Source organism: Euphorbia lathyris, chromosome 7 (genome assembly GCF_963576675.1).
Source record: "Euphorbia lathyris chromosome 7, ddEupLath1.1, whole genome shotgun sequence".
Lineage (NCBI taxonomy): Eukaryota > Viridiplantae > Streptophyta > Magnoliopsida > Malpighiales > Euphorbiaceae > Euphorbia > Euphorbia lathyris.
In genome coordinates, this window is record NC_088916.1 from 61,813,740 (window position 1) to 61,830,561 (window position 16,822).

Consider the following 16,822-nt stretch of genomic DNA (forward strand, 5'->3'; position numbering starts at 1 on the left):
TGGTGGAGCTCGGTTCTTCAATTTTGTCGTTCTTTCATTTTTTATGATCTTTGTAATTTAGAATATTTACGCTTTTCTTGACTTCTCTTCTTTATTTGCTATTTTCTCTTTTTTAATAATATTTGGATTTTGCTTTTTTCGAAAGTGGAGACGCTAATTTAGTTGGGATGTCCACCTCCTGACAATAGCTTCGTTCGCTTATTATTATTTTTTGTTTTCATTTTCCTACACACAATTTGAAATTTTATTGGGGATGGCTATGTTTGTTTCATTTAACACATTTTCGCTTAAAAACATATTATTATTGTAAGAACATATATTCTAGAAAAAGCATTTTATATGTTATTATTAGTAAAAACACATAAAGTAACGCTTATTTTGTAAAAAACAAATCTATTACTTGTAGTATAGTAAATGAATATGAAATTAACTCTAAGTTGAGTATGTTTTATTTTATTGCTTTGGATTTAAGGATGGAAAAATAACTCTCATCGTAAAGAATATTTTTTATGGAATGATTTTTTTTCTTAATTATTCTATGGAAAATTGTTCTCAGTCTAACAAATATAACCTGCAATATAATTTATTTTGCAACTTAATGAGATACCGAAAAAAACCCAAAGGTTCTTTAAAAAAAAAACTTCGAGTTATTCATAAAAAAGTGTCTGTGAGAAAGGTTCTATTGATGCTTGAAATAAGACACAAAATCAAATCAAAGGAGGGGTGGACAATTCTATTCTGATGCTAAAGTTAGCAGAATTGAAAAATGTGGATACTGTAAAATATGCAATTAGAGGTGTAGCTTAGAGAATGTATGTGTACCTTTCGATGCATAGCAATTTGTTCTATTTATAAGGTGTTAGGAGTAAATTTGATAGTTTGGCAGATTGTACGCCATAATCTAACTCACAGACACGCATCGTTCTTTGAGTGAGGAATGTCTGTTGGCAGTTAGTAACATTCTACATTTGCCAAAACTACCATCCCGTGATTCCAAGCGCGAAATCAGGGACACATATTGGTGTAATTTCAAAACTCTTCTTCTATCGATCTATGTGGCTTAGCAGTTATATGTCATCATCCAGTTTGATTCAGTGGCTCTTCTTGTGACGCGTGTCTTTACTTCCTCTAATGGAAAAACTTGCCTAGCTTCGTATATTTTTCAATCATAAGATGTCCCACCCTTCGATTTTTGAAGTTCTTTAAGGCTTCGTTTAGTTATGAAGCTCCTGACTTAATAGTCGATGAGAGACAGTATGACGATTCCGGAATTCTAGAGTAAAAACTAATAGCTGAAGTTAAATTCTTTAATGATCAAATATGATGTCCGGACTTGCGTAGCACCCAGGGCTGTCCCTGAGCCTGGGCAGGAGGGGCACCTGTCCAGGGTTCAAGGATGAGGGAAGGCCTAAACATAGTAGTAGATTTTTAATTTTACTTAGATTAAAAGAAATATGCATAATTATTAAGGCATAAACAATGTGTAATGTACCAATTCCTAATTTGTGTCTTGCAAAATTCTCAAATTATTCTCTTCTTCAATCACCCATCAATCTCAATAAAATCCATACTATCTCTCATTTTTTTTAATCACACATCATCGATTCCAACGATTAAACAGTAATATTTTCTTTAACCGTTATCTTCAATGATGAATTAAGAAATCTTCCACAAATTTTGTGACTACATTTTTTAAATAATTTTTCAAATATTGGTGCATATGAATTTTTTTTTTCCAAAAATAACAGTGTTTCAAATGACTTTACCAAATATGTTAAGAATTTGAAATTCTTAAGTTTTTCATAGCAGTAGATTGCTATCAAAATATTTCAATTGCTTTTTCTAACTTTTTTTATCTATTGAGAGAAGTATATTAGAACATATTAATGTATACAATATTATTAGTGATTTTGTATCTAAAAATGCTTGTAGACATTGTTTTGTACGAGAAACTAGATAATTAAAGTGATATAAAATGTTTTTTCATATAAAATATTTTTTTTATTAGATTGTTTGTTTTTTTTTTTTTTTTTGATAAAAAACCATATCATTCCATTAATTTAAAAAGTACAGATACATCACCAGAATAAAGAGGAATAAAGCCTCCAACCCATATAAGCTACATCCACAAAGGGAAGAAAATAGACTATAAAGAGCAATACAAGGACTACAAAGAGCAATAACAACCATAAAAAGTACAAATAAAACAAACAAAGAAATCATATCCTTCTCGTACGTCGAATCCCGTTGAAAAACATCTGTAATCCATGCTTCACTATTTAGGCTCTTACGGACATTCGGATCTGAGTCCTTTCAGTTTTTGCAACCACGTAGATCTATAGATCTACGGACAAGATGAACTTTTTCCGTTCTTGCTAAGACCGAAAAAAGATTAAATGAATGAAAGAAATATAGCTCATATGTGTAGATTTGACGGAAAAGAAGTTGAATAAGGAATATAGATTTCAAACTAACCCGAAAAAGTGGATTTAAAACTAAAAACTAAAAACTAAAACTAAAACTAAACATAAATGGGACGAGGAAGAATGAAGACAAACTTCCTTCTTTTTCCTTTAGAAAAATCAGATCAGACACAAAATTGGAAAAGTTGAAAGATAATGATGGTGATGAAGAGTTGAAGAAATGGAACTTTGAAGAATAAAAAAGAGGAATAGATAGAGAAGTTAGAGTTTCTCTCACTAACTCACATCCGAAAAAATTTATTAGATCGTTTGTTAAATGTAATAAGAAAAAGTATTATTTTGAAAGAAATTTCTTTTTATACAATTGACTTTCATAATTTATTTTTTGCTTGTATTTTATTTATTAAGACCCTTATTTGGTAATTTGCCCCTATGTCCTTAAAATATCAGGATCAGCTCTGGTAGCACCTGATTCCTTCCATGTGGTATGTGAGGAGTCTAGACGCATTATAAAAAAAATTAACTTCATTTCTTAAATTGTGGAATCTACCACAAACATCCCTTCAACACACCACTGTTCCTTCTTAGAGATGATGCCAATTATCGAGAGGATTGTCGCTGGCATCTATAGGAGTTCTAGGTTCTCGGGGAGGATTTGAGAAATGATGGGTTAAAATATGTATCTAGATGAGTTATGAATGTGTTTATTGGATCCATGTTCACTCTGCCAATTAGAAAAGGAGTTAAATTTACACAATTTTATACATTAGCATTCGATCAGCTGCATTAATTCAAGAGCTGGTTCAAGTCTTTACCGTAGATAAAAAGTAAAACATATGAGAGAGTTGACGTCATTTTTGACATTTCACTTTCCTTTTCCCTTTCCAAGTTTCAACATTCACCTCTTCTCCTCTGTGTGTCAGTCAGGACGAAGAAATTTGACTGAGAAAAGAAGGAAGGAGAAAGAATTGCAATTGGTTTATATCCTGAATTTTGCGGTTGCTGCTCCTAATTCTTAACCGTTCTTCCATTATTTCTCATTTGATTACACAACAATGGTACTCTTTCGATTATCTGCGTATGATTATACTTTTTCTTCTCTAATTGAAAACCGTGATTTTGATCTTTCTACTTTTTTTTATACCAATTTTGGGTGTTTTCCAGATCCGGTTCATACTTCTGCAGAACAGGCAAGGCAAGACTCGTCTCGCCAAATACTACGTTCCTCTCGAGGATTCTGAGAAGCACAAAGTTGAATACGAGGTCTGCCATCTTTTTATGCTCTCGCCTTTCCTAATTGCTTTTCATTTTACCGGAATTATGCAAGGGTTTTTGGGCTTCATTAATATTGTTATTAACTTTTTTTTTAGGTTCATCGTTTGGTGGTTAATAGAGATCCCAAGTTCACGAATTTCGTTGAGGTTGGTGCTTTTATAATCCTCTTTATAAAAAAAATGGATGATTATCATAATAATTTTGTTTTAATTTGTTGATCGAATACATTAAGAATCTGGATTCGTTAATGTCATCAAATTAGTTTACCGGTTGGGAGTGAATTAGATGCCCTGTTAAGGCCATGAATTGCTTTTGGGTTACCTGTGTTCTTATACAATGAGTTTTTGATTCACACCTCCTGTTATCTAGAGGTATGACCATTCTCTCATTTGCAATTATTTTGAGGTCATTCCTCACATAAATGCAATTAGAAGTTCGATCACTTCATCGTGTGCAAGAATTAGATGGGGTTTTATGCACTGTGAATTTGTTGTTCAAAGAGATTATTTAGTCCAACCTAAGTTGAGACATCTTCGAAACCCCCAGGCTTTGGGGCTGAAGTAATTTTCTTGTAACTTTTGTTATACTAGAGTCGCTTCATCTGTCTGTCTATTTCAGCCACAAATATCTTGATCTCAAATACTCCGGGAAGGATCTAGGGGGTGGGGGGCTTGAGCACTCATTGACCATGAGAAAATGCTGGAAAACTTCATGGAAGCTGTGTACGAGCCTTCAATTTTTCTACGAAAGCACCCAAATAATATCAATTGAGAACTCAATAGATCATCAGAGAGCAGAGTACCCAAGCACCCCGTGTCAGTGAATCCTGGATCCGACTCTAACCTTCGTTATGATATAATGTTTCCTCTGGCCTGCATTGTTCCTAAGTCTGACTAAATAACTGTTTCCTTGTTCCTTGTTCGTGGACTTTGATACATGGCTTGACCAATTACACTTACCTGTACTCTCATGGCTTTTGCATCATAAGCTTTTCCATGTTGACATGACAAATATAATCTTGCAGTTCCGAACGCACAAGGTCATTTACAGGAGATACGCAGGATTGTTTTTCTCACTGTGTGTTGATATAACGGATAATGAGTTGGCATATTTGGAATGCATCCATTTGTTTGTGGAGATATTGGATCATTTCTTCAGCAATGTATGTGAACTAGATTTGGTATTCAACTTTCACAAGGTTCGTCTCTGCCACTTGCTCTTTCTCCACGTACTCTTCAATCCTTTCATCAAAGCTTTAGCATTGCTGGCAATTCCCTCCGTTGAGGACTGTTCATACCTAAAATTTCATCATTCTTAAATGCCATCTTTATGTAATGTCCTTCCTGGTTCACTTCATGTCGGAACTTTTATCACAGATCAATTAGTTCCTGTTTGCCATGAACCGTTAAAAGAAGTATTGTTGTTGCCATTTGTTCTCAAAATCTTATCTCCTAACAGGTTTATCTGATACTTGATGAATTCATTCTTGCTGGGGAGTTACAAGAAACAAGCAAGAAGGTGAGCATTTGTTAAATTGAAATGATACCCCAATTAATTCAATCCTTCCATTATGTCTGTGCTATGTTGCACGAAAACTCCTCCTTAGTAGTGTTTCTGCTTTTCTGGTGTCTGTGACATGAGATTACGTTCCTTTAATACTATGATTTGTTGTAAGTACTTTTCTGGTGTCTGTGACATGAGATTACGTTCCTTTAATACTATGATTTGTTGCAACTACAGGCAATCATAGAAAGAATGGGAGAGTTGGAGAAGCTCGAGTAGATATCTATCCTGTAGTGAAGTTTTCATTTTTGTTAAATGTTTTCCTCATCTTTTGCCCCAATTTCTTCTGCAGTTATGTTTATGGCACTGCTAGTTCTTTTGTAATATTGAAAATTGAGAATTTGCTTTTTCTTTGTTCGGATTCTTGTGCCCAATTATTTGTTACCAATGAAAACTCAATTCCATCATTAACCAATTTGGTTCATATAATTTCTGAACTATTTGTGCTTTAGCTAATGGTAAATTTATTCTGCTCCTGGCATCAGGGCAAGAATGGCTGATAAATACGTGCCAAGATCTTTTTAACATTCCTAAATTGGACATTGATGTTTTAATATTTCAGAATTCAGCTTCAATTTTTTATTTTATTCTCTCAAAAGCCAAACAAAGAAATGCTAACCCATTTTTGTTCAAAAACCTAAAATCTTCAAATTCTCAAAATCTATTAATATTTTTTTCCCACTTATTTGGAAGGCAACAATTTTTGTATTCTCAAAAGCCAAACAAAGAAATGCTAACCCATTTTTGTTCAAAAAACTAAAATCTTCAAATTCTCAAAATCTATTAATATTTTTTTCCCACTTATTTGGAAGGCAACAATTTTTGTATTACCTTGCTTTATAAAACCTCATTCAAACAATTTATTTTTTTTTATTGTAATTACTTTATATTAAATGGCAACTGCTTTCCAAGTGCTAAGTATGTTCAGAATAAGTACATAACAAATACGCTGACAAGGAATAAAGAAGTAGAAGGTTTCATACTCTAGAAGACAGGTATGGACATAAGACATTTTTCTTCTCTAGATAAGTTTTCTTCATAAATTGGTAAAACTGTACTTAGATAGATGGCACCACAAATCACCCATTGCAAAAGCAGCAGCTGATGAGCTTTTGTTTTTCATCTTTCAATCATGCCAAAATCGGGCGCCAAGTCGCGAAATAAGACAAATAAAGAATGAAATAATGATCTATGTCCATGGGATAGGATTGGAGCCGATTTTTACTCCTTTTCATAGGTGCTCGTTGCAGAGTAATTGAATTGGTAGTGCACTACTGCTACTGGCTCTAAACCCAACTTCAGTTTCTTCATAAACTGAAGATGGATGGTGATCTTGCCTTTTAATTCTACCATGCTGCAAACTGAACCCCACAAACTGGTGCTGTTGATGATGCTGATGCTGATTCTGATTCTGCTGGTGATGAGTGGTATAGGGGTATTTGGGACCAAGCACTTCCACAGTTGGGGGTGAGGGTGCGATGCACGGTATCATAGCCGGTGATGAGTCTTGCATTCCATTTTTCCAGCTTGGGAAATGCATTATGGCTGTGGATGTTCCAGTGTTTCTATACTGAGTTAACTGGGCTGCCCAAAGCTGTTGCTGCTTTGTCAAGCCTTTGGGATTTGCTTGCGGTCCACAGTATGTGCTGCTGAAATGGGAAGGTAACTGAAGTTGTGCCTACAACCAAACATTCATACAACAAATCAGAAACTTCTAAACCAGCCAATCATATTTAAAAATCGTGGTCATGCAAATCTTCCACATCATGCCAAGTCAACAATAGCCAATAGGTAACTGACGTATTCCATCAGTTTCCGTGCAACATTAGGTAAGCAGTGAAGTATTTGTCTCATTAATGGACTGCAACCTCAGGACAAAACAAATGGCTAAAAAGTAAAAAGACTGTAAACTCATTTCTTTGATCAGTTATGAAGTCAACAATTCACAGATTGAAATGCCAATAAAAAAAGCAACAGATATAACCTGTTGCACTGCTGCTGCTGAAGGATGAACAGGGTAAGCAGATGCACCACGTGTTTGGTACATGGAGAAAGGAACAAGTGTGGGATTTTGTGTGTGATAAGGAATCTGCAATTTTGCCAATGATTCTGAACAATTTGCAGCTCTATTATTACTAATATTAGATTCCATCCCACCACCTCCAGCCGATAGAGACAAGAAATTGAAACTCTATAAGAAATCAAAAGCGGAAAATATCAGAACCATTTCTTAGGCATGGTCAAATCCAAACATTAGGATAACAAATTAATTTGAACAAGAAACTCACCTGTTTCTGTGAAGTGTATACACCTGATGCTAGATCAGCCTGTGAATGATCTTGCTGCACTCGTAGGTGTTGTAGATTACCATTTTTAGTATCGTTTAGGTTCGTCTTGGTTGTCTTAATTATGCTGCTAGGAGATGTAACTCCATTTAAATCATTTTTTATGCTACTGAAGTCATTTATTGTCATAAGTACGCCTTGCTTTAATATATCTTGTGGTTCCAGCTTATTTGGCAGCAGTTCCAAGCTTTCATTAGTCCCAGGCATTTGTAAGGTCTTAATTAGCCGGCTTATGTGAACATGAGTTGCACACTTCTTCCATGACCTTTGATCAGTTGAAACTTTAGAAACCTGCATTATTCATGGTCCACCACATATTCTCTATTAGAGATGTTAAAAGACAGTACTAATCAGGCATGCAGGCTAGTTTCAGAAGTCTGCACAACCATTCAAGAGAGGGCACCAGAAATAAAAACTAAACGGAGTGCTTACATTTCCAGTAGAAGAGTGATTTTGAAATGAACCAGGCCTGGTACCAAACCAAGCAGGTACTTTAGCAGCACAGGATCTGTGACAGAAAAAATCACTTAATATAAGAACGAAGAGGAAACGTGATACATAAGAAATAAGAAGAATGCAAGAAAATTACTGTGACAGAGGACCATGAGACGAAGTACTCGACAAAGTTGAAGAGCTTGGCCATGATGCTGGATTTTCACAAAAAGAATAAGCCACTGCCAGTTCCAGAAATCATATAGTATTATGACCGTTTCCAGAGACCATAATATAAATTTTCAAACATGTACGTTCATACCATTGTTCTTAGGCTCATTGATGATTTGCTTTTGATCCAGTTGACCAAATACTGTAGTCTAAAAGGCAGAAAAAAAGTGCCAAAAATGGAATTAGCATTTTTCATTTCAGAACAATTTAATTTAGATTTTTATATTATGCTTACCAGACCCAATGCAATCTCTGGCTTCGTTTCAAGTAGTGAAGTTTCAAGTTTAACAGGCTGCTTTACTTTGCTGCATGATGAAGAAATAACGATAAGTTACTACAAGACAAGGAAATGAAAGCAACACTGAAAGCATAGAATTAACCACAAGAAACCAAAGATATTTATCACAAACCCATTATCCTGATGTGGCTCAGTTGGAAAGCAAAAGTTGACTGAGTTGCCTGGTGACTTTTGTTCCTCGTGTATATCAAACATTTTGTTCGATTTCACTTGAGCAATGGAACTGTCTAATTGATGGAGTTTTCCGCTGCTGGAGAAATCAGATACTTCTTGAATGCTTGGTCCATTTAAAGAACAAGCTTTAGTAGTTTCTTCAGGCAATCTTTCAACATCAGAAGCAATATTAACAGCTTCATCAGTTTTTAATAGGCAATTTGCATTTAGGTCTTCTTTCAGAGCTACACAATTCAAAAAACAAGATAATTACCATACACTTCAAATATATAGGGTAAGTTCGAAAATTAACAAAGAGTTACCTTCGAGTTCGTGTGCATGACTATCAGAAGGACCTGTTAATGCCGACGCACTTGCATCTATAGATTCACTACCAGTTATACTCTTACTATCAATTTTATTATTGTCAGGGAACATTCCCGCCAAAGCATACAAGGTCTCTACCACTTCTTCCTCATCTTTGGTAATTGGTCCATTACTCTGCTGCAGGGACCAGTTTGGGCCACCTTGTTTCTACAAAATAAATTCATATTTATATGAATGGAAGTGCGCAATCCAAGTTGAATAAGAAATTAGAGTAGATTCTATATAACTAACTAACCAGATTTAGTTTTGATCTCTTTATGCCGACCTTTTTGTGCGATTTGACACCTCCACCAGAATAGTTGGGCTTCTTTGAATCAGGAAAAGGTGGAGATATAGATTCTCCATTACGTTTCTTCATGGCTGTAAATAAAAAATTAAATTTGAAAGCATTAATGCAAGTTGCCAACAGAAGTCATGAAGTGGAAGTCTTGATCTTCATCTCTCTTTTTCAAAAGAAAAACTAAGAAACTTTGAGATTCATAAAAGCAGAAGTATCTCCCTTAGAAAAGCAAGCTAATAAGAATAGAAAAGAGCCAAAAGGAAATTTCAACAGAACAGTTATTTTAGAAAAGAACAAATGCAGCACTGAAGTTCCATTATTAGCATAATAAGTTGGGATTAGAAAAGAAACCAGATGGAATCTTGCGTCTATAAAAATAAAGAAAAAGTAAAAAGTTCTAGTTTTGCTTCAATACTAATCAAAAAATTACAAAGCTTAAAAACCAAAAATGAAAACCATAAAAATTAAAATAAAAATAAAAAGCGAAATTTCCATGAAAGACCCACCACCCAATAAACCATGATTTGAAAACCAGAGACCTCCAAAATATTAAGCGGAAAATCATATAACAAATTCCTCCCTTCCTCTTTCTATTTCATAAAAAATAAGAAAGAATACGAAAAAAGATAAAAGCGACAAATGTTCTTTTCTTCTAACTGACAAACCACGCACCTGACCGTAGCTTTCGTGGAACAGAAACATGATCAACACCATCGCAGTCATCGAAAAATTGCTGAAAAATTCAAGTAAAATACAGGAGAAATGAAAACAACAGATTAACAACTAACCAGAAATGGAAATTAGTCAAGATACCTGTTCTAGCCATACCTTTCTAGGCAGCTTGAATTTCTTACTGGGAGGACCACTTATGGAAGGAGGAGGTGAATGAAAGGTTTCTTCTCTATCCGCTACTACACAGCCCATTTCATAGTTCTCCTCGTTTCTCTTACTTGCTCTGTTCACAGCACTCAATTTCTTAATTCTCTCCTTGCAAGATTTATCTGAAGATACAAAGTCACCAGCAACAACACCGTTGAAAGCACATCAAAAAATAAAGAAAAATAAACGGTACCGAGAACAACAAACAGAGCAAAGAGGCGAAACAAAGAACACTCCTTATCTGTTAAGCTCCTATCACAAAATTTTAAAAGAATATACAGAAAACGACAACTGTAGCCACGATTTTGGATTTTGTATCTTAGTTTAGCATAAAAACGTAAATTTTTTGGACCAGAAAAAAAAGGAGAGGGAAATAAATTTACCAGAGATGAACTTGTGTCCAGATTGCTTAATTTGTTTCGTTCCAAGCCTCACGTCTCCATTATTGTCCGTTTCTATCATCTTACTCATCACAAAATCAACAACATCCACTTGCTGCTAGCAGCTTCCGCGGCCCAAAACCGCTTCATATAAGCCAAATCCAAATCCAGATCTTTCTCTTCTCTCTTCCTCCTCCGAAATTTCACTGAACTTCGAAAATTAACAGAGAAATAAAACAAACAATCAGAGTTATATAAACAATTAATAAGTTTCTATTTCGGTTTAGTTATTATCAGTGGAAAACCGAAAAGTGCCGTTTGGTTTGGATATTTGGTTGAAAGAAAGAGAAAATCGATTTAGTAGTTAGGTATCTCTGCAGTTGCAGAAATCTATTTTGGTGTGTGTCCGAGTTCAGGGAGTGGAAAGCAAAGAAAGAGAGGTGAAGATGAAGAGATATAAAAGCTAAAGGAAAGAAGAAAAGCAAAGAAATTCGAGTGAAGGAAATAAATCAAAAAGAAAGTGAAATATAAAGTAGAAAAGTAATTCGTTTCTCGTGATTAGAGAATCAGGTTCTTCGTGAAATAAAGCACCGAGAGAGAAAAAGCTTGGAGGAGCCAAACAAATGCACGCAAAAATGCATCTAAGAGCGCACACACATAATAAAAGCAGAGAAGAACACAAAAGAAAAAAGCTCTCTCACTCACTCTCCATACTCACTCTGTTAGATCTTACTGTGTATTGTTTTCAGACCGAAACCCGCCATTGAAATACTGAATCAGAGCTGAGAAACGAAAGAGAAATGTGTTGAAAAACTGCCGAATTCAAATCAAAATCAAAATCTGCAGCTGTACTTCCATAATTGTATCTCTAAAAAGTGAAAACTCATAAAAGACAGACGGAAAATCCGAAACTTTCGCATTGTAAAAATCCTCTTTAAATGCATCCCAAAACGGCCAATTCCCCCATTTATACCAGCACAGTTTCTTTCTTTCATCATACCTTGCCCAATAACCGTTTGGTTTATCTAGTTACACGTGGCGTCCACGTAGGAACGTTAATGCCAGCGTGGATGGTTGAGTGTCCAAGTCACACCGTATCTGGTAGATATTCCGACGCTTTGCGTACGAATATCTGTAGAGACATGGAAATATTCTGTACTTTCTACTAATTTCTTAAATTTATACTATTTAGTTTTTAATTTTTTAATAAAAAGAATGGAAGTTTGAAAAGTTTGAAAGTCACGAGGGGAAGGTACACATACGCTCGAATCGGCGATGAATTGGATGTAGTCTTGGCGAGTAATTTGATAGGACTGTAATGAATCGATTCTCTGAATTCGGCGTGGAAGAGGTTATGCTTTCATGCATAGTGCGTGACTCCGTACTTCTCCTGCATCACGAAAATACCCCTCAAACTTGATTTTACCTTTTCTTATTTTATTTTGTATGAGATAAAAGATGAAATTCAATGAACTGATATAATTTTTAGGTTTAAAGTATTATTTTGTTTCTGATCTATCTAAAATTTTGTCATTTGATTTCTGATCTATTATTTGATCATATTTGGTTCATGCTTTATCTCATTTCGTAAAATTTTACCCAATTTATATTCAAACTTTACCGAATCGTTATCTCATTGATAAATAACGATATTTTGACACTTGAACTTGAAACATGATATTTCTTAAAGTTTTTTTTTTTTTTTGCCATATTATGTGAAATAATTAATTAGATTAAAAAAGAAAAAAAGGAAAAACAAATACTAAACTAATATCTATTAAATCCACGTGTTAAAATATCGTTACTTATCAATGAGATAACAATTCAGTTAAAGTTTGAATTTAAATGGGTGAAATTTCACCAATTGAGATAGATCAAGGGCAAAATATGACCAAATAATAGGTCAGAGACCAACTGACAAAATTTTGGATAGATCAGGTATATAAACTAAAATGTCTTTGCCTAATTTGTTTTTGACAAAGTAAAATTTATTTTGTTTTTTTCACCATTGATTGATGGAGTGTAAAATGCATCCATCAACCAAAGTAAGCATAACCTCTACTTGTAAGATTAATTTAGTTCTGTACTATTAAAATTGGAAAAAATTGTTTTTATTAGTATTTAAATATTATTTCAGATTTTACAAATATAAATTATATTTAAAATATCTAGTATATTATTAAAAAAAATTATAATTTTTTGTTAAAAAGCTAAAAATTAAATCTAATATATAAGTCCATCACGGTTTTTTTTATCAAATTATCTAAATTATTTACTATATTATTAATATAGTTACAAAAAAAATGTATGAAACTGCTTCGATTGATCGATAAATTTGTTTGGAAAATTTAATTTGATAATTAAATAACAATCAATCTATTCTTTTTAAATTTTTGATAGCACATATCTAAAATTAATCTTGTTCAATTTTATCATTAGAGTAAATTTTTCGGTTTAAATAACTTTTTTTTTCCCATTGATACGAAGAAGGAAAAGAAAATAAAAACAAAAATGGGGTAGGTGCTAATTCCCTATAAAATGATTGTTTGAGCCCATGCATGCACATAAAAGAACTGAACAAGATACTAAATCGGGTAAATTACATCATGTTTATTGAATTTTACTCATTTTTATTGAAGTTTACTCTATTAATTAAATTTCAAAATGTAACGAAGTTTATTTGTTATACCGTAAAAATGAGTAAAGTTTAATGATCATGTGCATAATTTACCCCTACTAAATCTTTTAAGATGATGATACAATACTCATCAATCTCATAAAAGTAAGAAAATTTTGTAGTGGGGTTTAGAGATGTAAATGGGGTGGGAATTCCCATCCGTATGGATGGCCTGCCCAATAGGAACGAGGAATCCCCGATAAGAATTCCAATAAGATGGGGATAGAGATAATTTTGTTCCCGTAACGGGGATCTCCGACTATTCCCTATGATAATTGATTTTTTAAGATGATTTAAATACATTTTAATTAGGTGATTGGTTGTTTTAAATTTTTAGTTTTTTTATGGTTTGAAAATTTTCAGAATGATTGTTGATGTTTGGTATTATTAACTACTACTTCTTAAAAGTTTTAGGCTTTACTGATTTTTTTCCGAAACATACATAAGCGATAATTCCGCATGGTGAATGGGGAATGACAAAATGGGGAATGAGGTTTCTAAAATATCTGTAAACGGGGAATGAGGATCCCCATGAGGACGGGAATTCCCCACATGACGGGGATGGGGAACAATTTGTCCCCGTCTAACTTGCGAGGATAGAGAACGTGGATAGGAAATGCATTCCCCACCCCGCCCAGTTTACATTCCTAGTGAGATTATTGATAACATTGACTGTGATGTGGGTTAATCTCAAATGAGCTTTCTTAAGTCCTTCTAGTACATGAGATAAGACGGAAAAATGAACAAATAGAAGTCGGAGACTTGCTTTCTTGCTCTGATGTTTAAGTTAGTAAAGCTAAACGAGAAAATTATATTAAAGAGTATTAATTGACTATATAAAGAGAATGTTACATATTTCTGCATCATGCACCTTTCTAGAGTGACAGGGTGTACACCCTCGAGGAGCTTGAATCCACGAGCTAGCTTCAAATTGGACGAGATCTGTTGTCAACCTGAAACAGTTGAACCAACCGTAAATGTTGTTCGCAATTCAAGGCGCAAAATCAAGATTGAATGTGCTTGATCCGACATGGCAATCCGTGTTTTCCAATAGCGATAGAGATAAATTTATATGAATTTTCCAAAAACAAAAGAAGTTCTCTGATATATTTCTTCCCAAACAAAGTTATCTATAATGGAGATTCCTCATCCCGCCCTATATTTATTTTGAGATTTCTTAAGGTAAAATAAGATAAGTGTTTCTTTTAAACTGTAAATAAGAGATATGGTAATTGGTAAGTGATGAGATAAATAGGAAGTTTTTAAACATTCTAATTTAGGGAGTTCTTATGGTAAGATATTTTTATTTTCCAAATTTATCCTTACCGTTGTATTTTATTTCGAGAAGTGTTGGTTAGTATCAATTTAGCCGACCCCGAATCATTTCGGGACTAAGGCTTTGTTGTTGTTGTTGTTGTTTGTAAGGATAAATTAATTTTATATATAACCTTATATTTCTTTCCCTTCATACCAAATACAACTACATTATTAAACAATTACTTACTTTATCTTATATCCAAACAAAAATGTAAGAAAATAGGGATAAAATTGATCTCGTCCATACTCTAATTGGGATCTCCATAGACATATAAAACACGGTTAATAGAGCATTATATTTTTTTTTTAATTTGCACTTTTAACAAAAAAAAATTATATGTGCTTAAAAAAACAATTATATGTGGTGTGAGTATATATAGAAACGTGAAAATATTATTTCCAATTGTAAAAAATATAATTTTAGACAAAATGAAATGAATAATATTTTTTTTTTGAAGCGAATAATACTTTTTTTTAAATTGGATTAGAAGTAACAATAAATTTGTGATACGTTTGAATTAAAATATAATGTATATTATCGTCAATTTAATGGGAAAGTTAGAGAAAACTAGTCAATCGAAAATTTCATACTCTATTTTATAAAAAAATATATAGGGACTAATATTAGTGTATTTTTTTTATATGTGAGAAAGCAAATAATTATTTAAGAAAAAGTAATACTAAGTGAGATGCTAGAAAACAACAAAATCAGCATGTTCCATTCTTTATCTCTATGTCCATGCCTCCCTTTTTATCTAGTACTGAAAATGAAATCTTTATTTTAAGTATATGAATAATAAATATTAAAAAATAAGAAAAGTGTTATTTTATTTAAATGAAAGAGGACATGGAAAATCATATATCAACTTATTTTTACCATTAATGATATTCTTTTTGTGTTTTATAATTAATTTATTCTAACAATAATATTTTATTTTACCTTTTGTCAATTTTTTTTAGAAAAGAGAAAAAGATATCCAATTCTCCAAATAGAAAAAGGAAAATGAGAAGGGACGACACTCCAAACTCCATAATCTGACTCAAAATCAGTCGTCCTAGCTAAAGTATGAGCTATAGGATTCGCAGATTGACTAACAAATTGAACATTTCAATTATGGATAACCCTTACAAGAGCTTTACAATCCTTAACAATTAAGCCAAACATAGAGATCAAATCATCCTGATCATTAATAGCTTCAACTAAAAGTTAAGAATCCGATTAAAGTGTGATATTTTGAAACCCATTTGCCTTCAGCCAGCTTAACCTAGCACTAAGACCTTCGACAATCAACACATCAAAAGTGTAAGGAAGCCTACCATTTTCAGCAAACACAAAACCAGCAGAGTTCCTCAAAATGAAACCATATCCAACACGTTGAGACAATGGAAACACAACAACATCAACATTACAAATAAGCGAACCAGAGACAAAGGAGAACCAGCAAGTTGTCGAGCTGAGGGAAGTAGAAGCAATAGGTTGATGGGTAGGACACTGGTTCCACCGAGATAAAAAGAAAGTGATGGCTGCACTGAAATTACTCCGCTAGCGAAGAAGATGTTGGGGATTCATCATGGAAAATAAACGAAGCACATCAGAATGCTAATGTTTAAAATTTTCTAGAATCCGTTTGACCGTGAAGCTCTTAGCATGTTGGTTGAGAGCTTATCTATGACTGTAGAGGTCATGGGTTCGAATCACATTGGGGTGGGGTGGGTTGGTGGTTTTCCTTTATCTTTGATGTAATTTTCCTTTGTTTAATGTAAGTACATTGTGCACAACTTTTTTTAAAAGAAATCTCTTCTAGAGATGGTAGAAGAAATTTACACGTTTGATTTCTCTGTAGTCATGTGCACCAATGCTATAGAGATAAAAACCGGTGCTAGCTGAAGCAAGAACGATTTCAATGAAAGCGAGCAAAGGGGGCTGCTCAATGCTGGCCGAAATTCTCAATTAGGGCTAGGTTAATTGTGTTCTTTTTAATCAAGCCTTAATATACTTTCCTAACTAGGTTTTAATAATTTTAGTTAATTGCAAATTGACTCTTAATTAATTCAATCTCATAAATAAATCCCAAGAGAATTTATTTAATTCAATTGACATTAATTGGTCAATTAAAATAACTAACAATTATAATTAAGACCCCAAAGAACTTACTTAAATTATCAGTTCCATTAATAAATT

The 16,822-nt window shown here is 33.4% G+C and overlaps 2 protein-coding genes across 6 annotated transcripts; one reads left to right on the forward strand and one right to left on the reverse strand.

The window, feature by feature from the left end:
* The first annotated feature begins 3,287 nt into the window (after window positions 1-3,287).
* LOC136234802 (AP-2 complex subunit sigma) lies at window positions 3,288-5,690 on the forward strand. Its single transcript, XM_066024282.1, has 6 exons — window positions 3,288-3,481; window positions 3,588-3,686; window positions 3,794-3,844; window positions 4,723-4,896; window positions 5,157-5,216; window positions 5,439-5,690. Exons 1-6 carry the CDS (start codon window positions 3,479-3,481, stop codon window positions 5,478-5,480), a joined length of 429 nt encoding a protein of 142 aa, XP_065880354.1. The 5' UTR covers window positions 3,288-3,478; the 3' UTR covers window positions 5,481-5,690.
* A 521-nt stretch (window positions 5,691-6,211) lies between these two features.
* LOC136200604 (uncharacterized) lies at window positions 6,212-11,581 on the reverse strand. Of its 5 annotated transcripts, none has more exons than XM_065990994.1 (14): window positions 11,380-11,581; window positions 10,650-10,857; window positions 10,216-10,388; window positions 10,060-10,120; window positions 9,343-9,467; window positions 9,044-9,254; window positions 8,680-8,965; window positions 8,505-8,574; window positions 8,361-8,418; window positions 8,196-8,280; window positions 8,039-8,114; window positions 7,550-7,897; window positions 7,246-7,452; window positions 6,212-6,939 (listed from the first exon to the last, which is right to left on the reverse strand). In XM_065990994.1, the coding sequence occupies exons 2-14, from the start codon at window positions 10,735-10,737 to the stop codon at window positions 6,493-6,495; spliced, it is 2,235 nt and encodes a 744-aa protein (XP_065847066.1). In that variant the 5' UTR covers window positions 10,738-10,857; window positions 11,380-11,581; the 3' UTR covers window positions 6,212-6,492. The 5 variants fall into 5 exon arrangements, with proteins under 5 accessions (XP_065847066.1, XP_065847068.1, XP_065847069.1 ...); XM_065990996.1 differs by having other exon boundaries at window positions 10,650-10,852; window positions 11,365-11,581; XM_065990997.1 differs by having other exon boundaries at window positions 8,196-8,253; window positions 11,365-11,581.
* Between the last annotated feature and the right edge of the window lie 5,241 nt (window positions 11,582-16,822).